At 47.3% G+C, this 23784-nt stretch overlaps 2 protein-coding genes across 3 annotated transcripts in view; one reads left to right on the plus strand and one right to left on the minus strand.

Annotated features, from left to right (window-relative positions):
* Window positions 1-240: 240 nt before the first annotated feature.
* PORCN (porcupine O-acyltransferase) lies at window positions 241-22994 on the minus strand (the record flags this gene model as incomplete). 2 transcript variants are annotated; one of them, XM_080988229.1, is made up of 14 exons in its annotated part: window positions 241-999; window positions 1973-2083; window positions 3122-3207; window positions 4459-4522; window positions 6180-6256; window positions 7451-7551; window positions 8806-8931; window positions 13137-13151; window positions 14664-14678; window positions 17395-17525; window positions 18561-18742; window positions 19569-19612; window positions 20268-20460; window positions 22859-22994. In XM_080988229.1, 14 exons carry the CDS (start codon window positions 22992-22994, stop codon window positions 898-900), a joined length of 1383 nt encoding a protein of 460 aa, XP_080844355.1. In that variant the 3' UTR covers window positions 241-897. The 2 variants fall into 2 exon arrangements, with proteins under 2 accessions (XP_080844355.1, XP_080844356.1); XM_080988230.1 differs by lacking the exons at window positions 13137-13151; window positions 14664-14678.
* TBC1D25 (TBC1 domain family member 25) overlaps window positions 22869-23784 on the plus strand; it is a 56131-nt gene continuing 55215 nt past the window's right edge. Inside the window, exon 1 of the mRNA XM_080988198.1 lies at window positions 22869-23003. The gene's annotated coding sequence lies outside the window, so the exon portion shown is untranslated. The remainder of the gene's footprint in view (window positions 23004-23784) is intronic.

The raw sequence follows: 23784 nt of genomic DNA on the forward strand, positions 1-23784 counted from the left end.
GAAATGCTCAACCTGAAGCAAACGTAACATGAGGTATGACTGTATTTCTTGGAGGTTGGTTCTGTTGTCCCTGTGGATCCTGCCACCTGAGGCAGCTGCCTCACCTTGCCTCATGGGTGGGCCGGCCCTACTTGGAAACGCAGGTACCATAACCTCCTTAATCTGCATCCCCTGCCCTTCCCTCAGAGACAGCGAAGGGGAGACGACAGAAACCCACATACAGTTTAAAAGAGACGGTGATTACAATCAACCAATCATCAGACTTTACTGAAGAAAGAGCCCATAATCCCAACAAAAACCAGGGATGCCATGACAGCAGCCAGTGCAGTTCTGACAGTCAGCCGCAAGGGAGCAAAAGGAGCTAATAAGAGAGCATGCATGGGGAGAATGTGGGGCAACGGCTCTAACATAAAACAATCACATTTTAAATCATACAAGGAGGAGAAACGGTGCTGCAACTTCCACAACTGGTCATTAAAGGGAGCCCCAAGATGGGCAGACAATTTCCCAGGGGGGCAGGGATGTTGTGTCCCCAAACCATCATGAAATGGGGACAGAAGGAGGGAAGGAAGTCTAAAACCAAAAGCAAGACCACCTCTGTGTGTTTGGGCCACCTTTCTCAGCAGCCCCTTTCCACATGGGACCTGATTTTCTTCCTTTTGTGAGGGCATAGGGTCAGGGCCTGCCACGGCGTGGCAGAACACAGTATGCCCTGCCCAGAGGCCCCTTCCCTCCGTAAGTGTCCCGAGAGGGGGGGAAAGGGGCCAGCCAGCGTGTCCAGGGGTGCACAAGCCCGGGACGGCATCCGACTTCCTTGAAGGAGACAAGGTCTGCTGGTTCCGCCTCTCCTTCCTGGACTTCTGCCCCGTCTCCTCAAGTCGGCACCGAGGTCGCAGCTCAGCTGATGAGGCGGTAGAAGACCCAGGAGGCGAAGGTTGCCCAGTGGCTGGCCCAGCTCAGCTCAGACCATTTGTGCATGGTGTAGGACATCCCGTAGCCCTGCAGGGTAAGGAGAGAAAGTTATTACAAATGTAAGCTTAACACAGACAAAGAAGGAGGTGCTGAAAGGGAGGGAGACTCCAGGCATGCAGGTTTAGCTGCCCCCCCCAATGCATCACAATCTTTCTGCAGCAATCAGTGGGCCCAGCCTATGCCACAGAACGGCATTTATTTTCTTTTTCAAAAAACAGTGTAATTTGTAAGTAATCCCTCTTCCCCAGAAAGTGCAGGGCTTTAGTGCAGGTTTAGTGCAGCGCAAACAGTTTTGCCATGCTGAGCGCTGAGCCTAGGGGGCGCTGCAGGGTGCCGCAAATATGATAGAGTAAATTGAGCAGAACAGAAGGCAAGAGGCATAGGGCTCTGGATTTTGAGCTTGCAGAGGGCGCTGTGGAAATTTGAAAGACCAAAGTCTGCCCTGCTTCTGGGGCCTCCTGCCTCGTCCTGCTTCTTCAATGTTTCCACTATCACCTCAGTGTTCCTTTTTGATCCCCCCAAAAAGCTCAACAACTTTGGTCCACTTTTCTCTTTAAAAAGCTCAACAGCTCCTGGCAATGACAATGGCCGGTCTTTTTATATTGTGAGTAGATCGCAGTCTCTTGGGAGCTGGATGTGCCTGTCCTAAAGTATGCTCAATAAACACACAAGACGTAACCGGCTGTGCTTTTGAATAAATAAGGTATACTATTCATTATATCAAATTGTAGATTCCAACCGAAGTCTCATAAAGTTCATGAACTGACTAGAGAATGAACTGATCCACTGGGTCTTCTGCTTTTTTTGTTGAACTTTATGAGACTTCTGTTGGAATCTACAATTTGATATAATGAATAGTATCCCTTATTAATTCAAAAGTACAGCCTGTTACGTCTTGTGTGTTTATTGAGTATGTTTCACGTAACCATAGGTTTGTTGTTGTTGTCCTCAAGTATGGCCACCACAACGGCCCAATGAATCTGGGCTTTGCCCCTTTTACCTGCTCTTCCACGGAGTCGTCTGCATCCATGTCAAATAACGAGCCGAGGTAGGACAAGTGGAAAATGGCGAGCGCTCCAAAGAGCAGGTTGAGGAGGTAAACCCAAAGACTCTGCAGAAGAAGAAGAAGTGGAGGCTCAGTCCAGGTGCACCCAACCAGGAATCACTCTGCTATAACCGGCAGGGATGGAACCAAGCGAGGAGTAACGAGCACACTTGGCATGTTCAGCTGCACCCACCCCCATCCTAAAAAAGGAACGCAGGAGGCAGAGCAGAAAAGACATCCGCCTGAGACCTGAGGCACCAGGAAGACCATACAGTCATACCTCAGGCTACAGACACTTCGGGATTTTGGATTGCGTACTGCTCCAAACCTGGAAGTACCGGAACGAGTTACTTCCGGGTTTTGGCACTTGCGCATGTCCAGAAGCACTAAATCGTGCTTTGCGCATGTGCAGAAGCACTGAATCGCAACCTGCGCGTGGGCAGATGCGGCGCTGCGAAAGTGCTTCCCGCATGGATCACGTTCGCAACCCGAGTGTCCACTCGGAAAAACAATCTCTCAAAGGACCTGTTGATGGCATTTTACCATTGTACTGTGGAGAGTGTATTAACTTATGGTCTCTGTGTGTGGTTTGGGGGCTACACGGTCAGGGAAAAAACTATGCTGTCCAGGGTTGTAAAGCGGAGAGAATAACTGGGTGCACGCTTCCCACCTTGGATCAAATCTATGCTTCCTGGTGCCATAAGAAAGCTGCAAAGATAGCGCAGGATAGTGCACACCCTGGAAATGATCTCTTTCAGCTTCTGGCTTCTGGAAGAAGGTATAGGGTTATAAAGACTAGGACTGAGAAACAGTTTCTATCCAAATGCGATTTTGGTTTTAAAAGCAGTGTAAGGAGTCTCTATGGAGTATATTGTATTTAAAAATGGGGTATCAGAGTTTTTAGGGGGCTAACCAGGTTGGGATAGCAGGCTTGTTGGTTTTTGAATGTCTTGTGTAGATTTTTCAATTTCGTTGTTCTGTATGGGACAATGACAATAAAGATTATCGTATCGTAATATCACTGTATATATTGAGCTGCCAGACCATTGGTGTGGTGGCATAAAGGGGCGCCCGTAGATCCTCAGAACCCAAGGCCCATCTCACCGTGTTGTGGCGATGTGAACACCCTGGCGGGCACCTCTTGGAGAGTATGCAGGCATCAAAGATGACGGCGAGCCTCTTCCGGAGAACTAGGCAGAAAGAAAGCGGTGGTCCCAGTAAGTTAGCGAAAATGTATAGAACTAACTCAAATCTCTGTTGGAAATGTAAGGAAAGAGGGCACCTTTTAACATACATGGTGGAATTGTAAAAAGACAAAGGAATTCTGGGAAATGATATATAATGAATTTTTAAAAAATAACTTTTTTTGAAAGACCAGGAATTTTAGGTGCATGTTCATGTACGTGACTACAGCTGCAAGGATGTTGATTGCCCAGTGATGGAAAGAAGACAAGATACTGACAAAGTCGGAATGGAGGATGAAATTACTTGGCTATGCAGAGATTGCAAGACTGACAGGGAAAAACAGAAATCAGGAAGATCAAAACTTCAATAGACAATAGGACAAATATAGATTGTACTTAAAAGAACAGTGTAAACACTTGAACTCTTTGGCAGGCTTTGAATGACTTGCAATGTTACATCAACTTTGGATATATTGGAGAACTGTAATTCGGATGAACTATAATATGCAGTTGATTAAGATACTTAAAGGACCCACGGAGGCGAGGAGGGAAGTCCTAAGATTTGGAAGAATCTTGCTTTATTTTAGATTTTATTGAAAAATGTTAATCGTGATTTATTTTGTAAAACCAATAAAAATTATTGAAAGAAAGAAAGAAAGAAGTGGTTGCATGTGAGAGGCTGTGCTCAAGAGCTGTATTTGCTGCTTAAAGCCTAAATACAGTGGTACCTCGCAAGACAAATGCCTCGCAAGATGAAAAACTCACAAGACGAAAGAGTTTTTCGTTTTTTGAGTTGCTTCGCAAGACGAATTTCCCTATGGGCTTGCTTCGCAAGACGAAAACGCCTTGCGAGTTTGTTTCCTTTTTCTTAAAACCGTTAATACCGTTAAAACCGTGCTTCGCAAGACGAAAAATTCGCAAGACGAAAAAACTCGCAGAACGAATTAATTTCGTCTTGCGAGGCACCACTGTACTGGTTTTAGGATCATGGCTTGTTAACCGATTGTGGTTTATTCAAAGCACAGTTTCCTGTACTTGGATTAAACCGATCACTGTGGTTTGTTACATACGGCAAAAGAAAGCTTTGAATGCCATCCCCGCGAGTGCAAAGGAGGGACCAAGGGGAGGAGGGGGCATGCATGTAACAAACCATGACCTGTCTTTATGTCTAAACTGGGCCAATTTCTGGGTCAAGGCTAGATGGAGGTAAAGAACCACCCGGATTTGGTCCCCAGCCAAAGGAAAGAGGGAACTTACCGTGTTCAATGTAAGTGATAAACCCCAGGGAGAGCAGCACAGCCGCCAGGTGGAAGCTCAGCCCCTGGGAAGGAAGAGGAAGAGAGGCAGTTCTTCAGTTGGAGCAGCAATCTCAGGACAGGGGTTGTGTCTTGCTTGCATTCTTGAAGAAAACTAACTGCTTTTTAAGGGTCTCCCCCTCCCAAGAAGAGGCTTAATGAAGCAAAGGCAAATGGCAGTTCTGGACCCCCATGTAATAGTGCCCACTCCCCTGAAGTCTTGCTGATTGCAAGAAGCTCTTTTTGGGGGGTCTCAGAAGGGAGGATGGGACGCAGGTGGCGCTGTGGGTTAAACCACAGAGCCTAGGACTTGCTGATCAGAAGCTCGGCAGTTCGAATCCCCGCGATGGGGTGAGCTCCCATTGTTCGGTCCCTGCTCCTGCCCACCTACCAGTTCGAAAGCACTCCAAAAGTGCAAGTAGATAAATAGGTACCGCTCCAGAGGGAAGGTAAATGGTGTTTCCGTGCACTGCTCTGGTTTGCCAGAAGCGGCTTAGTCATGCTGGCCACATGACCTGGAAGCTGTACGCCGGCTCCCTCGGCCAATAAAGCGAGATGAGCACCACAACCCCAGAGTCGGCCACGACTGGACCTAATGGTCAGGTGTTCCTTTACCTTTACCTTTACCTTTACCTTTATCTTTACCTTTACAAGGGAAGAGCAGAATCTCTTCTGGGCTGGCAAAGTCATGTGGAGTCTCTTTCAGCAGAGATCAGGGAATTCAGGACCATGGGCAGCTGCCAGTGGGCCCTCCCATCTGCAGCTCTCCCTCCTGTTGCAGCTACAGAGTGATGTTGCTTCAGCAAAGAGCTGAAGCCTTAAGGCAGCTGGCAAGGTACAGTGGTACCTCGGGTTACAGATGCTTCAGGTTACAGACTCCGCTAACGCAGAAATAGTACCTCGGGTTGAGAACTTTGCTTCAGGATGAGAACAGAAATCGTGCTCCAGTGGCGCGACAGCAGCCAGAGGCCCCATTAGCTAAAGTGGTGCTTCAGGTTAAGAACAGTTTCAGGTTAAGAATGGATCTCCAGAACGAATTAAGTTCTTAACCCGAGGTACCACTGTACTGCAGTTAGCCTTGACCTCTTGAAGGTCTGCTTCTACAATCGCTGGCTTCTACATGGGGCTGGAGATGACCCGGGATTCATCCTCTGAGCTCAAGGAAGGTAAACAGGCCCTGTCCTTACAATGGGAAGCCACAGAAGGCCCTCAAGGTTCCTCTCTGAGTGGATCAGCCTGTCTCATAGACATCTGCGTCTTCCTTAGGGCTTGGCAGGGGATCACAATGCCTCTTTTCCATATATAGCACTTAGAGCACCCTGGAGCTGTCACCTGCTGCCATTTCCACCTCTGCCTGGCAGCCATTTGGTGCATATTGGGAAGGAAACTGATGAAGGTCAACAGGTTTGTCCTGAGTAGCCATTAGTGAAAGGGAGGGATGGTCAGGCCAGCTCTGCCTTGCAGCAGGGCAAAGCAACCTATTTTAGGCAGCACCCAGAGGCGGGGTGAAATACTGCCAAAATGCCCGGGGACTAGTCCATGTGATTGTGAGCTGCCTTGGCGCCTCTTACAGGTAGAAAGATGGGGCACAAATGTTTGAGATAAACAAATCAGTACATGTTTCATCATGACAGGGTGCAACCAAGGAACGGGATATAGCGGCTTCTGTAAAGGGATACTCACATGTAGGAGGGCACTAGCTGCATAGGTTACAATGATTGCTGAAAAGGTGCCCAGTTTCAGGGAGTTCTTGAAGACATCTGGAAACAGGCGGAGAAAGTTAGTGATGGGAAAGAACGTTCTGCTTCCTACTGGATGCCCTGGCCAGCTTTTCCCAACCTCAACTGAGATGCGGTAAAAGGCATTTACTTCAAGCTACTACATTTATCTGTTCCAGGCACTCGGCCACTGAGTTTCAAAGTATTTTCTGGAAGCTGTCACTCCTCTTCTTCCCACATAGCACTGGATTGGTGGGAATCTCTCATACCTGGCCAGTTCTAGGGCATGACGCTTCCACAGACTTAAGAATCTGAACAGCCTTGCTGTTTGAGATTAATTTTGAGGGAAAGGAAAATGTGGCTCTTCCTGATCTTGCTGGACTACAACTCCTATCACCCCTGATCACTAGTCATGCTGGCCGAGGCTGGTGGCATTTGGAGTCCAACAATATCTGGAGAGTACACGTTCGCTATGTATCTTGTTTCAGCATTCTGTTCCCAATACTGGCCACCTGGACACTTTTGGGACGCCTTCCCTTTGTCATTTAACCATATCATATGGAAATCATAGGTAGACTGCCTCCTAACATGGAAGCTCCATTTAGCCATCCTGCCAAGCAGCTTTGGATGGGCTCATCCTCCACAAATCCATTCAGACTATTTTAAATCCATCACATTTCATGGTAGAGAAACTCCACAGGTTAATCACACCTTGTGTGAAGAAGTACTTCCTTTTTCGTCAGCCCAGAACCTACTTAAAAGGGGCTCCTTTACCTCTTGACTAGTGAGAGGAAAAGAGATTTGGATCTGTCGAAATGTCCAGCATTGGATGAGAAGATAACTTAGTCCATTTCAGGGCTCACAGATCTGAAATCTTTTCCCCACTCCCCAATCTGCACGTGTGGATCAACCCTACTATATTATCTCAAGTCTACCCCCAGGATTTGTAAATACTTAGAGCAATAGAGAGAGGAGTTCTGGGTATTCTACATCCCCCTTCCCAGTAGTAAGAGGGGGGTGAAGACAATGGGAGACCCAAGAACCTAACTATGCTGGGAAGCATCTTCTGGGGGGGCCACAGGTTCCCCATCCCTGCCGTAAGGGGTCACTGACCTCCCTTCCTCAGGGAGCCATTGTCAGGGGCGAGTCAGACACAGATGCCCAAGGCTTAGGGTCCTCATGCAGCCTGTTTCTAAGGCTCCACATAACTAACACAGCAGGTGTACACATCCTTACAGGAGTTCAGCCAACGGGACATGGGCAGGTTCCAGCTGGTGACAACCTCCACCATGGAACGGGGCAGCTCCACATTCAATGGGCGAGACACTGTCAGATCCCTGGAAGGAGGAGGGAATAAAATCATTATGAAGGCCAGAAATCAGGAAGCATTTTTTGATAGGGATTTGCCAAGAAAAACAAAGAATTTATTTATGTATGCTACAACAGCGGCAAGAGTCTTGATTGCACAAGGATGGAAGAATGAGGAAATCCCAACGAAAGAACAATGGCAAGAAAAACTGATGAACCATGCAGAGCTGGCTAAATTGACACACAAATTGTGGGACAACGACAACTGACTTTAAGGAAGAATGGGAGCTTTTCACAAATTATCTAAAAAGACAACAAAATGAACTGGACTCCTTGGCAGGTTTTGAATAAACATCTGCAAATTTATTAGGTGAACATATGATAGACATAATAAAGATACAGTCATACCTCGGGTTAAATACGCTTCGAGTTGAGCGCGTTTGAGTTGTGCTCCGTGGCAACCCAGAAGTAACGGAGCGCGTTACTTCCGGGTTTTGCCGCTTGCGCATGCACAGATGTTCAAAATGACATCATGCGCAGAAGCGGTGAAAAGCAATGCGCGCGTGCGCAGACGTGCCGTTGCTAGATACGTTTATCTCTAGAAGTGAACGGGGCTCCGGAACGGATCCTGTTCGTATCTAGAGGTACCAATGTATGTACAATTTTATAATATGCAGAGAGCGATATGTGCAAAGAAATCAGAGAGGGGAGCTGAGGGAAGTCTTCGGTGGGAGCGACAGGTAGGGATGGGGGGGAAAGGGGGGGGAAATAATGTAATTGCTTAAATGGCTTGACAATTTGTTGCGTTGAAATTCTTCAATAAAAATTTTTAAAACAATAAAAATAAAATATATTTTATTTAAAAATAAAAAGAAATCAGGAAGGGGGAATCTTTGGATTCATGGAAAGTCTCCACTGACCTGGCAACAGGAGGCGATAATCCGAATCATGTCTAGCCAGAAGTAAGTCCCGCTGAATTCAACGGAGCTTAACTCCCAGGTAAGTACAGTTCAGATTGCAGACTAAATTCAACTGAGTCTGAATCAAAGCCATTATTATTAATAGCTACCCACCAAAAAACAAACCAGGGAGGGGGGAACCTGCCCACATTTAACACATTTGCAAAAACTATTCCAGCAGACTGGGCTATGCATAAAAGTTACTTTAACACCTGTTTTCTGATTTACCTGTTTGTGGGATTTAAGGAGGTTACATTTTTAGGTATAGTACCCTAGGCACCCACCCCACCTCACCTCTCCCCCCCCCCTTGCAACAACACTCACCATTTCAGGTTGTCTTTCTCCTCCGTGAAGCCAGACCCTGCCAACGTGGCCGTTGTTTCGGACAGGAAGCCCACAAAATAGTTGCTGAAGTGGAAGGAGCTAGCGCTCTCGTAAGCCCGAAGCCAGCTGCGTTGCAACAGCAAGACACAAGGATGTAAGAACAGTCCCGCTGGATCAGGACAAAGGCCTCTCTGAGCTCATAGTGGCCAACCAGATGCCTATGAGAAGCCTCCAAGCAGGTGATTCCCAGAAACAGGTGTTCACATGCATACTGCCTCTGACAGCGTAACACAGCCTTATTCCCCCATGAATTGGTTTAATCCTTTTCTAAAGCCATCTAATTCCATGGTGCTGTATGAAGAAGTGCTCTCTTTATTTTATTTAGATAGGTGGAACAATTAAAACGCCAAGAAGTAAAAACCAGGTAATAATACAAGAAATGAAAAAACAAAACATTGGAACTACAATTAGTATCCTGGATACTATGGAACAGCACTGCAGGGCTGCAAAGAACACGCTGCCGTATTTTTCGCTCCCTAAGACGCACCTAGTTTTTAGAGGAGGAAAGGGGGAAAGCCCCAGTTTTTTGAGGATCAGCTCAAAGTTGTGCAGCTTCTTTTACAAAGGGGGAAAATCCTGTTTTTATGGGGTTCAACTCAGTTCTGCAGCTTCTTTAGGAAAGGAAAGGGAGCCGTTGCTACAGTTTCCAGACAGATAATCTGACTATCAGCCAGTCACTTGTCACTGGGGAAACTAACAGCCTCCGTCTGCAGAACATTCAACAATGGAGGCCTGGGCAAGGGGGCGGGGCCAGAAAGTGAGCCACCGATCGACCACACATTCGCTCCATAAGACGCACAGACATTTCCCTTTACTTTTTAGGAGGAAAAAAGTGCGTCTTATGGAGTGAAAACTACAGTATGTATAGGGTGTACAGTCAAACCTCAATTCCCAAACAGCTCTGTTTTGGAACGTTTTGACTCCCAAATGCTGAAAACGTGGAAGTAAATGCTCCAGTTTCAAAAGTTTTTTGGAAGCTGAACGTCCGATGTGGCTTCCGCTGAGTGCAGGAAGCTCTTGCAACCAACTGGAAGCCGTGCCTCGCTTGTCGAACATTTCGGAAGCTGACTAGGCTTCTGGAACGGATTCCATTCAACAACCAAGGTTTGACTGTACTTGTCTTTGTAGGTGGTCACAGTCCCAAATAAAATGCCTCTCAAAGCTGGGTTTTGAGAGAGGAGGTCCAACTTAGCTATCCTTACAACCAATAAACACCAGAAGAGGCCACCAGGTACCTTTGACTCAAGAACCCTTAGCAAGACCCTTACACCAGCAAATCTGACACACTTTGCCCAGCAACCCTCCAAAGCAAAGGGAGAATGAGAACTCCAAGGAGGGGTGATTTCTAGCTTAATAGCCACTTTAAAAAAAAGAGGCTAAATTCTTCATAGATCACCTGTTTCATACTTGATGAAAAGACAGACAACAGAGTCAGAGCTGGGTCTGAGAAAATAAGCTGCAGAAACAATCACCAAGATTTCCTGAAAAATGCAGGTCCGAAAAGCTGCCACTACTAGGCACAACTACCATCTGTGGTAGTCCATGCCCAATATGCAGCAACCCTACCAGCACTGCATGGGCAGATTTCAGTTTACTCTTCCCATTGTAACAGGTGCACTGTATCATCAGAGACCCACCTGATGCACCAGTTCTTTAACTCTTGGCTGAAACTGAGCGGAGTTTGCCTCATTGGACTCTCAACTCTCCTTCATCAATATTTCTGCCCAGATCAGCCTCCCTCTCTCAGACTAGATGCTGTCCCTCCCTCTTCCAACAGAAATCCTTTGTACTTTACAATAAATAAACTGTTGGGAATCTGTGTACATAACAGCTACTCACACAGAGTCAATTAAGGTTTGGCAGACAGCCAGAAGGTCATGTGAAGGAGTAAGTCTGCCTGGTGATAACAGAGACATGGAGGTAGCTCCCTGATTGGTCAAGCTCTCTCAAGGGAGTGATAATTAATGGCCTACTAACTGGAATGTGTTAGTTCAGGAGTTCAGTGTTCAGAGTTCTGTGTCAGTGTAGGAGTTGTGAGTCGTGTCAGAGAGAGCTAGCAAAAGATCCGTGTTCTGTTCCTGTAAATAGTCCACTGTATATAATAAACACCTAACTACAAGTTCCTGGTTCCTGCTACGTCTATCTTGTCTGCAGCCAAGTTGCCAATTGCTTCCGTGGATTCTGCGTGTACTCTGCTGGGTCTGGCTAAGGTCCTGCAACTAGTCTGAAAGTTGCGAAACACCAATAGGTTTTACCAATAGAAACCGCCCCTTTCAAGTTTCCAGACAATCCCATACAAATGTGCTCATAAAAGGTGAGCATTCTGAGTGGGCCTTACGTTCTAAGGACAAGTGCACTAAAAGATTGAATTTGCACCATTTGAAAACCGCTCACCAGAGTGCCAATGAGCTTCAGGCAAGGCTGCTCATTCGTTGCCTTCTAACAGATCCAAAACACAGAAGAAACTCTTGACTGCCCAATGACCAAAGTGACCACTCTCAAAAGTAGATTGAAAACGAGGGTGTTCTCCAAATGGAGTAAGAGGAGAGGGTGTTGGAGCCAAGACTTTGACGGAGCCCCTCCAGATTTTGAGTGTTGTTCTGTAAAATGGATTTTCTGTCAATTGCAGCCTCTCCAGGGTGAGCTTCAGAAAGGGAGCTGAGGGATCAGCTATGCCACCTTTGAAGATCAGGTGTGTATCCACTCCTTATATAATCGAGGGTGAGCAATGGGGGTTGATGACATAAGATTGGCGGTATAGATGCCTCGCCCCCCCCCCAAAGGCCAGATCATAAGAAATGTTTCATAATAAAGGGCAGTAATGCAGTGTGAGGTGGCAGTAAAAAATGGGGACAGTTAAACTATATATGAAACGGAAACAGAAAACCCCCACCAGGATGAACATAAACCAGGACATTAAAAGAATATAAAGAGAGGGCCTTGATGGATATCACTCGGTGGCTCTGCTCTCTTTCTTAGCTCCTGGGGGGCGGGCTGTTGCAGTCCAAAGGTTCTTGCTTTTAGAGCACCCCTTCTGCTCTTCCCAGGGCAAGGAAAACAGACATGCACAAACATACTGTTTTATCGTGTTCTTTATCCCAGCTGTTGTCAGCTGGGATCAGATCCTTGCAGCCCTTCTGAGATTTCCAGGCGTACTTTGGATAGTAGCACACCTGCATCTGTTAGAGTAGGTGCGGTATAGAACTTATATTTATGCCAGAAAGCCAGCTTGAAAGGGAAGCCCCCTATCACTTAACACTCACCCCCTTTTGCAGCAGTAATGGGTCTAAAACCCGGTTACCCCCTTAACTTTAATCTTGAAAAATCAGAATTGTGCTCTCCCCATATTTCATCATGTGAGCATTTATGCACACCTTCAAGTGCTGCTCCTTTAACTTTAGAATCATAGCACTAAGTCCTATGGTTGGCTGCCCTCCAGCCTGATAAACCTGTTCAATGTCTAGAGAAGTCACTTTGACTGGTAATTTCAAGTCAGTGAGCCAAAGACACAGGTCCACCCCTGCCCTCTGAGAAGATCCTGGGATCTGTACCCTATGTACTACTGCTCCTCCAGACGTAACTGCAAATCTCAAGCCACAATTTTTCGTTTCTCCATTTTTCTTAGGTGACAGGTGCTCATGCCAAAGATCTCCCTAGCAGTTTTAGTAACCCCAGACAATTATTCTTGATTCACGGAGAATTTCTGGTTAGTAGAGACAAGAGCTACATGCAGGTCAGCAGAGAACTCTTAGCATCACAGTTCTGATCTCTCTGATGGGGTTAACTCTGAAAATGGGGATTTGAAGCCTTTGTCAGCTCAATGCCAATTGCATTCCCTCTATGAGCCAACCATCCTGGAATAATACTAGTTTGGAATAACTGCTACTTGATGCGTTAAAGGAGCTCTCAGGGGCAGAGCATAAAATAGCTAGACAACCGTCTTGCTTGGTATGAAGCCACGCCACATCAATCCTGAATCTTCCAACATTCAGCTTCTCTGGCTCGGAGCTCCCATATTATGGGAGAGGAAGCAAAACTTCTCCCGGTCCACTTTCTCCCCACTGTGCCTGAAGTTCTCCACCTCTACACTGTCCTGCTGACTTACTCGCCTTTTCTCTAAACAAAATAACCCCAAATGTTGTAACCTCCCTTCCCTACAGGAGCTGCTCCAACCCCTTGATTATTTTGCTTGCCTGCCTTAGAGGCCAGTGAACCTCTGCAAACCCCCACGGTGGGTCAGAGAAGAAACAGATGCCCCCATGAAGACTCACCTCACCATGGTGCTCCTGGCAGAAGCAAAGAGGGAAAGAACATGGCAGGAGCGAGAAACAGAGAGGGAAGAATAAAGATATCAGTAGATATTGGGGCATTGAGGTGTTCCATATAGACTGAACCACAGAACCATTAAAAAAGCCACAGAGAGCCATGGCTGGCAGTGCCGATATGCTGAAGATTTCAGTTGTATTTTCGACAGCGTTGGTTTGCATTGAACAAAGCCAGGCCTGTGGGTATTGTATTATATGATAGTGTGCAAGTGCAGAAATTTCATTAACAGCTCTTTCATTAACATCTGCATGACAAACTTGTCAAACAGAAGGCGCTTTCTTCCTCTGTGCCAGGAAAAGGCAGGAGCCCTGGCTTAAAAACATAATACAGTGGTACCTTGGGTTACATACGCTTCAGGTTACAGACTCTGCTAACCCAGAAATAGTACCTCAGGTTAAGAACATTGCTTCAGGATGAGAACAGAAATCGCACAGCGGTGTGGCGGCAGCAGCGGGAGGCCCCATTAGCTAACGTGGTGCTTCAGGTTAAGAACAGTTTCAGGTTAAGAACGGACCTCCGGAACGAATTAAGTACATAACCAGAGGTACCACTGTACTTGCCTCACTGGATCAGAATAAGCTTCCTATTTCTCATTGTGGCCTCCTAGACACTTCTTAGGAGCTCACAAAGAACAGCATAAAGCAGGGGTGTGCCAGAGGGGCTATAGCCCTGGGCGTGGATTTTTGAGGGCACGGGAAGCAGGTGCCCCCAGTGCAATGGGGTGCTCTTCTCTCGGCGGCGGAGGAACCAATCCTCAGGGAGAGGAGCACTGGGCTGGGCCTCACTGGGGGCACTGGCATGGGGGGCACTGGGTTCATGCCTGCCCCGGGCACCATGAAGTCACACAACGCTGCTGCATAAATCTGGTGGCCACACTCTGTTGTTTGATGCCAGCATTTGGTACTTTAAAGGCAGGCTGCCTTTACAGACGGAGGGTCTTCCATTGAGCTAAGTGCCTTTGTAGGTTGTGATTAAGGTTCTGGCACGAGTGCAGACTAGGCCTCACTGCACAGAAAGAAGTGGAGTGCTCAAGGCATGGAATAAGTCACACTACACAAGACTTGGGGAAAGAAAGCCAAGCCTTACTTCAAAGCCACCAGGTGACACAGACCGAAGCAGGGCGAATTGGTGAAGACCACAGAAATGTCAAGCAAAGCAGCCACAAGTGGCACTGACTAGACAAGGACAGCAGACACACCGGACACAGGCCAAGACACAGTGAGCACAATGAAAGCGAGTCAATGAGGATACGTCGGTTGCTGGGCCTCACAGAGAAAAAACAAACCGTGTCTGGAACATGGCGAACAGACTGAGGGAGCCATGACCCCACGGTGCCACCCGTCAAGAGACAGAACAAATGGGTTGCCACTGATGGAAGCCACAAAAGACACGTGAAGGTTAAGAATGCAGCTGTGCAATGAGTGAGATGATGCAGCCCGGCAGCCAGAGAGATGTGCTGGGGGGGGTGTTACCTGCTTCTGCGCTTCCTGTGGCAAGTAGCACGATCCCAACAGAGAGAGAACCGGGAGGGAGAGGGCAGAGGAAATGAAGCAAAAGAACGCAGAAGAGAAAGAAAATGAGCTCATCAGGCTTTCAGACATTCCAAATAATATTTAAAATACCTGCCCTTGAATGCTCTTACACTGTTTAACTATGTGGCAGGAAAAGGTTTGATAAAGAGCTGCTTCTCCCAGTATGGATGGAAAAGGCCACAACTGCTGAAATTCTTTTCCCTGGGCCAGCATCCACTGAATTCAAGGAAGTGCAACTGTTAAATGCCTCAATATTCCTGGGATCCTCTCTTCGTTCACTGTACCAATGCAAAATTTTAACACAGAAGAACTGGAAGGGGCAACTGGGACGAGAGGCTGCACAACAGAGCTTCACTGACAAAAACCCCACACACCAAAAACCAACCACTTAGCCCAGTAACTAACTGGCAGCCACTTTTGATAGGCTCTTCCTTCACAGATTTGTTCAAACCACTTTTGGCTCACCGCATTTCATGGCAGAGAAACTCCATAGTTGATTGTGCCTTGTGTGAAGAAGTACCGTACTTTTCCATTATAAGACGCCCCCTATTTTGAGGGACTCAGATTTAAGAAAATGAGGGTAGATGGCACAGAGTTGTTGAGGTTTTTTTTTTTTGCAAAGGATTACCCAGGGTTGTTGAGCTTTTTAAGCAGGGATTGCCGAAAATCGCTCACTCGCACACGTCGCCAAATCTGCCTCCCGTCTGTCCCATCACTGGCAGAAGCTGCCAATCGCCCACCCAACTGCCAGAGCATCAGCCAATCAACACCACCCATTGACACAGCAACCAATAACATGCACAATAGCTGCTGACAGCTGCAGCATCAACCAATCAAACATCCACCCTATGATGACCCCCAATTTTTAGCATGATTTTAAAAGAGAAAAAACATAGTCTTATACAAGGAAAAGTACGGTACTGTTTCTGCAGCGTCAGTCTTAAAACGGGATCCTGCAGCAACATCGGGAGGGCCACAGGTTCCTCACACCCACAGCCAAGGGCCACAGCACCCTTATCTGTTACGGTTATTCCAAGGCCCAATAACTATCCCAAGGTGAAGATACCAGGCACTTATCAGAGCCCCAGCTCTGTGGCTCTCCAGAGGTTGTGAAACACAACTCCAATCATCCTCAACCACTGGCCTCCTGGGAGCTGATGCCATCCAACAACTAGACCAGAGCTTTCCAAACTTTTCATGTTGGTGACACATTTTTGAGACATGCATCATTTTGCGACACAGTCATTTGGTTTTACTAGCAAACCGGAGGTTAAACTAATGTTTTTCCAGCCCTGGTAGGAGCGTGCGGAGTGTTCGTATGACACACTTACACACTTCACCAGACACAATAATGTGCCGTGACTCACAGTTTGGAAAGCTCTAAGCTAGAGGGCCACAGGTTCATTACTTCTGTCCTAGTTGCCAAATGGCTTGTGGATGTGAAAGCAATTCTCTCAGGGCCTTAAAGGAGGAGGCTGGAAGCCCTTCTGAACTGTATAGCCAGCAGCAGAATGGCTATTGGTCAGAGTTTAGAGTAGCTCACCCTGTACAAAACATACCCCTCTCTGTCCCCTAGGTGCGAAACAGCATCACAGATGGAAGACAAATGCCATATTTTGGCCCAACAGGCCCAAAGATCATAACGTTGGGCAGGCCTGAGCTAGAAGCTGAAGTTTTAGAACAGGGGATGCAATACTGTTACATCATGAGAACTTTGCCCAGAATTGTATTTTCAGAAGCTTCCACAGCAGGAAACATATTAATTAGTCCCCATGTTAATTAACCTAACTCTGGGTCAATGAATCCGGAACAGCTTCACCCACAAACACTCACAGAAAGGGGGAGAACATTCAGCCTTTTCCATATGTTTAGCCACTCTGATTCCAGTCACAAGGTGGCAAAAGAGTGTTAAGGGGCAGCTAACCTGCATTAAATGACCTGATATATATGGTCAAGGACCATATCCCATATACCCTATTTCACCTTCCTCCTCCCCCCTCCAGTATTTGCAAGAGAGCTTTTTGGTTTTTGTAAGAGCTTAAAGTAAGTGGAATACATCTCTCTGAATGATTCAGAGGCATAGAGGAAGAGAGGAACTCGGGCAATAATGTGCACTTGCCTTTAAAAACACCCAGTAATTAAAAAATATATTAGGGCCTGCCATTTCATGGGAGGCCTGTTCTACAGCACACTTCCCATCAGGGTTAATCTGGCCTGTGAGGAGATCAAAATCTCCATTAGCTTACTGGCTGGATTCCCTAACACAGGGGTCTGCAACCTTTAAGACAAAAAGAGCCACTTGGACCCGTTTCCGAAGGGAAAAAAACTGGGAGCCGCAAAACCATTGCGACATTTAAAGCATGCGTGCCGCTGCCCTCCGATCTGACAGCGGGCGGGAAGGTGACGTCGGGACGGTGCGTGACTAACGCACGCACCGCCCCCATGCGACGTCACAGCCAGTACAGTGCCCGCCACAGTGGGGAGTGTTGGGGCGCACAATGCGCCTCCTCCCCTCGCTAATATCCGCCCCGGAGCCGCGGCAAAGGTGTAAAAGAGCCACATGTGGCTCCGGAGCCGCGGGTTGCAGACCCCTGCCCTAACAAACCCAATGGGCCAGCTGTAGGGAGCCTGGGGCTGAGGTCAGAGCATCTCTTTGGAGCAACCAACTTACTTCCTGAGTAGCTTGTAGCTGTAGAGGGGTATCAAGTAAGAGAAGAGATAGGGGGCCACACAAGTGGACATGATGAGGCACACAAGGCAGAGGAAGAAGCTCAGGCAGACCTTCTGGAGCCAGGAGAAGCTCTGCAGGAGAGGAGAGAGAGAGAAAGACAAACAAAATACCATCACAGGCGTGTGACTTTCACACTGTTTTCACATCTTAGTATGAATAGAAATGAGAGACCCTTTTCATGTCAGCTCATCAGATATAAGGCTGGTGTTTGTTGTTGTTGTTGTTAATATACTGCCCTATACCCAGAGAACTCAAGGCGGTCACAGAACAAAATCAAAATGTGTTTGATCAAGCGATGCAGACCCTCCAAGTCTTCCTATTTTCCAGGAACAGTCACAGATTTACAAAAGCCATCCCAGATTCTGATTTGATCCCAGAATGTCCTGATTTTCCTTAGTACATCCTTATTTTCACCAGAGAAATGTTGGAGGGTATGGAGTTATCCAACCCCCAAGCCATCTGAAGGCAGCCCTGTATAGGGAAGTCTTTTTAATGTTTAATTTTAAAAAAAATGTTTTTATTTATGTTGGAGGAGGGACGTGGGTGGCGCTGTGGGTTAAACCACAGAGCCTAGGGCTTGCCGATCAGAAGGTCGGCGGTTCGAATCCCCGCGACGGGGTGAGCTCCCGTTGCTCGGTCCCTGCTCCTGCCAACCTAGCAGTTTGAAGTCACATCAAAGTGCAAGTAGATAAATAGGTACCTCTCCGGCGGGAAGGTAAATGGCATTTCTGTGCACTGCTCTGGTTCGCCAGAAGCGGCTTAGTCATGCTGGCCACATGACCCGGAAACTGTACCCTTGGCCAATAAAGCAAGATGAGCGCCGCAACCCCAGAGTCGGCCACGACTGGACCTAATGGTCAGGGGTCCCTTTACCGTTATCTTTATTTATGTTGGAAGCCACCTAGAGCGGCTGGCGCAACCCAGTCAGATGGGCAGGGAATAATAATAATAATAATAATAATAATAATAATAATGGAATAGAATGCTTGGGTAGGATGGATGTGGGTTTCCAATATTCAAATATGGTGCCCTTTTACTGAACCCCCAACTAACCAGGCCCTGTTCCCCATGCTGTGCCAGGAATAAATACACGATATTGAGCTCACCATTCTCCTGCTTTCCACGGCCTGCTGGTAGGTGCGGAAGCGGAACCAGGGTCCAAAGATGACAGTCCCAATGAAGTAGATATATCCCATGAACTCTACTGGGGAGGGGATGGCTGGCACCTCGCCCCGGTCCAGATCAAAGCCCAGCGACACAGCCTTCATTGCCACAATCATCTGGGCACCTTGTGGGAGGGAGCAGACAGCCACGCAATAGAGATTCAGTGCTTCAGTGCTTGCCGGTAACCTATGGACCTCATTGCCCAAGATGTGACATGACTTTTGAAAAAGTATCAGGCAAATGGAGAGAAGATATTACCAAGTCCATGGTGGCTGAATGGGACCACCAAATAGAAGGGAATATAATTCCTTTTAATGGAAAATTCAGGCGCTGAGTGCCAAGAGGATTGTAGACAAAACAGAGCCACTGAGAAACAAGGAGCCAAACTCAAGAGTCGAAGAAGTACTATATTTCAAAACCCTAAAGAGAACCCACCTCTCTGCAAAAAAAACCCCAAACCCAATGAGAACCAAGCATGTTGTGTTAGCCGCAGAATGTAGTGACAGGTAGAAAAGATAAATGGAACACATGGGGACATGAGATGCTCTGCCTGGAGGAAACACCTGGCTTATCCCACCCGCCATCTAACCTTCGAAAAAGAACCGGCTTCCCTTTGAGACCCAGTCAAGGCCAAATCCCAGAAGCCCTGGCTGCCTCACAGTCCCTTCGGTTCCATTCCCACTTCCCAAAGCCAGGCACAGAATATGGGTGTCCTCCTTGCTCAGAGCGCCCTATTATCTGTTCCCTGCAGAGTGATAAGTATGAACGCTGCACTTGGAGCAAACTTTAAGTTTTTGGAAAGGAAGCACATTCCACAAACACATGCGCGCGCGCACACACACACACACACACACACACACTGACTAGCCCCAGCAAGCTCCAACGTCTTATCCTACGATCCCCCAAGGCTTGATCAGGGCCTAGAAAGAGAAGATCCACAAAACACTCACCTCTCATCTTATGCCAGCTCACGGTGTCCACCATGTGCATCTCCCTGCAAAAAGGAAGGGCGGGGGAAGAAGGGGAGAAGGTCAAAGATGGGAAATGGTTATGATCCCTCAGGTGGCGCAATGGGTCAGTATGTCTGGCTGTGAACCAGAAGGCTGGTGGTTCGAGCCCACCCAGGGACGACTGTGGGCTGGATTCCTGCATTGTACGGGGTTGGACTAGATCAGGGGTCAGCAAACTTTTTCAGCAGGGGGCCGGTCCACCGTCCCTCAGACCTTGGGGGGGGGGGGGGCGGACTATATTCTGGGAAAAAATATGAACCAATTCCTATGCCCCACAAATAACCCAGAGATGCATTTTAAATAAAAGGACATATTCTACTCGTGTAAAAACACGCTGATTCCCGGACCGCCTGCAGGCTGGATTTAGAAGGCAATTGGGCCGGATCCGGCCCCTGGGCCTTAGTTTGCCTACCCATGGACTAGATGACCCTGAGGTGTCCCTTCCAATTCTTTTAATATGTATATTAAGTAGTGGTTTCTCCTATCACCAAGCTGCCAGCTTTGCTCCACAGTTGTCTAGATCTTCTTAACTTCTGTTGCACTCTGATTCCCATTAACTACTCTCTTCATCCAGCCAACCGCTTAGGACTATAGCAACCTGTGAGCAGCCCTCCCTCCCTGCTCCTCGCCCGCACTCACCCCATGAGCAAGTAGATGAGGATGGTGATGGAGAGGAGGACGCCGCGCTGGGTTGAGTGGCGACACAGGAACAGCACCAGGTAGCACAGGAGGCTGAGGAGGACGACCCAGACCATCTGCAGCTGGAAGAAGTGGTAGAGGGCATAGAAGCCGCTGGCGACTGTGCTCAAGTGCTTGACGTAGGATGGCAGAGCTGCAAGGAGAAGGCCAGAAAGAAAAATGGAGGTCGAGTGGAGAGATGGTCAGGGGACATGAAGCTGCCCATGGCCCCATCTGCACTACACATTTAAAGCAGTATCATAGCACTTCAACAGTCATGGTTTCCCCCAAAGCATTGTGGGAAATGCAGCTTGATACGAGGTGCAGAATGTTGTCAGGAGACCCCAATTACCCTCCTAGAGCTACAATTTCCAGAGTGGTCTTTTTAGATAGATAGATAGATAGATAGATAGATAGATAGATAGATAGATAGATAGAGATAGATAGATGATAGATATGTAATTCATTTTTCTTTTTCATTCATTACATACATCTCAAAGTCTTAACATTTACTATGTATTCCTTCCTCCCTCCCCTCCTAGGCTTCCCCCAACTTCCACTTCTGCTTTGTTTCACTTTTCTCCCACTTTGCTACCTCCTAACAGAAAAAGTTATTAATAACATAACATCAAACCTAAAAACATAAAAGTAAAAGTAAATGCACCATAATATTTCTCTATCTTCTAGACATTTTCTAATACTAATAGTGTGAATGTTTATTTAAATCCTGCCATTAAGTCTATTGACTTTCTTTATTTCTGCAAGTATAATATAAATGGTTCCCATTCTTTTTCAAAGTCACTGTTGTCTTTTTCTCTTAGTCTGTCATTTTTGCCAGTTCTGCACAGTTCACCAACTTCTCTTGCCATTGTTCTTTAGTTGGTATTTCTCCAGTCTTCCAATTTTGTGCAATCAACATTCTTGCGGCTGTAGCGGCATCCATAAATAAAGTCCTCTTTTCTTTCGGTATGTCTTGGCCTAAAATACCTAGTAAGAAGGCTTCCGGGTTTTTTTTTTACAAATGTTATTTTCAACGTTTTCTTAAATTCATTATAAAAAGGTAAAGCCTATTGGGAAATGATATATAATGAATTCCAGAGTGGTTTTAACAGTCAATCCCTATTCCCTGGGAACGCTGGGAATTGTAGCTCCGTGAGGGGAAAAGTCACCTCCTAACAGCACTCAGCACCCTTAACAAACTACTGCTCTCAGGATGCTTTGAGGGAAGCCATGACTGTTTAAAGTGGTTTGAAATGGATGGTTTGGAAGGGGCATGGACTGTTTTGTCTATCTGGCCCAGTATTGCCCACTGACATGGACAGCAGCTCTCCACAGTCTCAGGCCTTCCACATCACCAATCCCTGCTCCTTTTAAGTGGAGATTTGCACACCTTCTGTGTGCAAATCAGGTGCCCCATCACTGAGCTATGTCCTCTCCCTCATGATCCCTGCTCCAGACTCCCCAGCTGTGTATTTACCTTGGAAGAGAAAGAAGACACTCAAGAGTCCCCTCCTGGGTCATTTTACGCTACATATGAAACAGCAGTTGTAAGAAGGGTAGGAGCTGTAACTAGAGGGTGAAAGAAAGCTGGGGCTTGCATTAGGACCTGGTAGGCAAAAGCCATTTCGAAAGGGGAATGCTGAAAACAGCAGGTCCACTACAAATAAAGGGAAACGCTTGAGCTTTGGGTGGAGGGAATGACGCTTCGGCTCCTCTCTCCCTGAGCATCACTCCCGTCTGCCTGGAACTCTGCCCTCCATTTAATCTCTGCTGTTGCTTACGGTCCAGGGATGTAGCTTAGCCATGACATTCAGACTGAGAGAGAGCCGTGGTTGTTGCAGCAGGAGGAAAATGAGGCACCGTGTGTGTGCCTAAATCCCCAGCAGGTGACCAATGGGGTGCCATCCAGATGTTTTGGGCTACAGGTCCTATCACCCTCGACTGTTGCTATTAATAATAATAATAAATTTTATTTATACCCCACCCTCCTCAGCCAAGACTGGGCTCAGGGCAGCTAACACCAGGTAAAAACAATTGATTAAAATACAACTTAAAAACAAGATTAAGTACAACATTAAAATGCAGCCTCATTTCAGTAGAAACTCAAATCAAAAACTTTTTGGGGATGAAAACATCAAATCTTCACCAAGGCCAACTATCCAGACTGGTCCTACGTGGGCCAGAAAACAGCCAGGGAAGTCCCCAAATAGGAGTTCCATCACAGAAGGAGAAAGGAAAAAGGAAAGAGGAGGAGGGGATCAAGTAGATTCCAAGCCATCTGCAGGGCCATGTGTTCCCCAATTATTATCAAATCTAGTGGGCGGGGGCATGGAATCCCAAGACTCATTCTCATAACATCAAACCATGGTTTGGCATTACTTCTAAACAGTCTTCTTTCCACTGTGATGCAATTGCACAAAGCAAGAGACCTGTGGGAAGGTGGATTTAGATGCAGATCATGAGTGAAAGCAATATAGGGTTGTAATGCAGACTTCCTTATGGGTCTGATGAATGCCCTGGAGGACTGCGTGCCTAAGATTGTCTGCACTTACCCAATCTCCAGAGGAGACGGCACACGAGGCACAAGAGCAGAAGGGTCCAGACCTGCTCAAAGCCTTGCTGAGCGGTAGGCAACACGCAGCCGCTCAGGAGCTGCTGGTAGAACTCTTCCCGGGTGAATGTGGCCATGGCCGCAGCCTGGAAGAAGCAGGAGACAAAGGGATGTCAAGACGGGTAGGTAGCTGAGAAATCCCCTCCCCATAGCTAGTGTGCAAGCTCTAGCACATGTGCCCGTCTCCAGAGGCAAGGCCAGGTGGGATTTCCAGGCTGCTGAGATCCATGCCAGCATGCGCTGATTTGGGTACTCAGGTTGTATAGAGTTGCAGAACATGCATACCTGCATTTTACTTTAAGCCTCCACCACTCCCTCTGAACACAGAGCAAGCTAAGGATTAGTTTCAGCACATGCTTACTTCCACAAAAGCTCAGGTAGGCGTGCTGAATCTGCCTAGATCCTGGAATCATCTCACAATGGTGATCCTTCTTAAGCCAAGCAACAGGCACAGCAGTGATGGGCACATTGCACATGTAGCAATGGTGCACAACCCACCCACAAAGCCGCACTGTACTACATTTTTTGTAGGTCATCTGTTCTGTAATAGCATTAAAGGAGCAGGGGAAGCCCCCTGTTTAGGCATTCTCTTCATAGCAGCCCTTAACATTCTTGCAATGGTGGTAAAGATAAAGGGACCCCTGACCATTAGGTCCAGTCGTGACTGACTCTGGGGTTGCGGAGCTCATCTCGCTTTATTGGCCGAGGGAGCCGGCGTTTGTCCGCAGACAGCTTCCGGGTCATGTGGCCAACATGACTGAGCCGCTTCTGGTGAACCAGAGTAGCACACGGAAACGCGTTTACCTTCCCGCCGGAGCGGTACCTATTTATCTACTTGCACTTTGACGTGCTTTCGAACTGTTAGGT

Source organism: Podarcis pityusensis (genome assembly GCF_964106645.2).
Source record: "Podarcis pityusensis genome assembly, chromosome: 17".
Classification (NCBI taxonomy): domain Eukaryota; kingdom Metazoa; phylum Chordata; class Lepidosauria; order Squamata; family Lacertidae; genus Podarcis; species Podarcis pityusensis.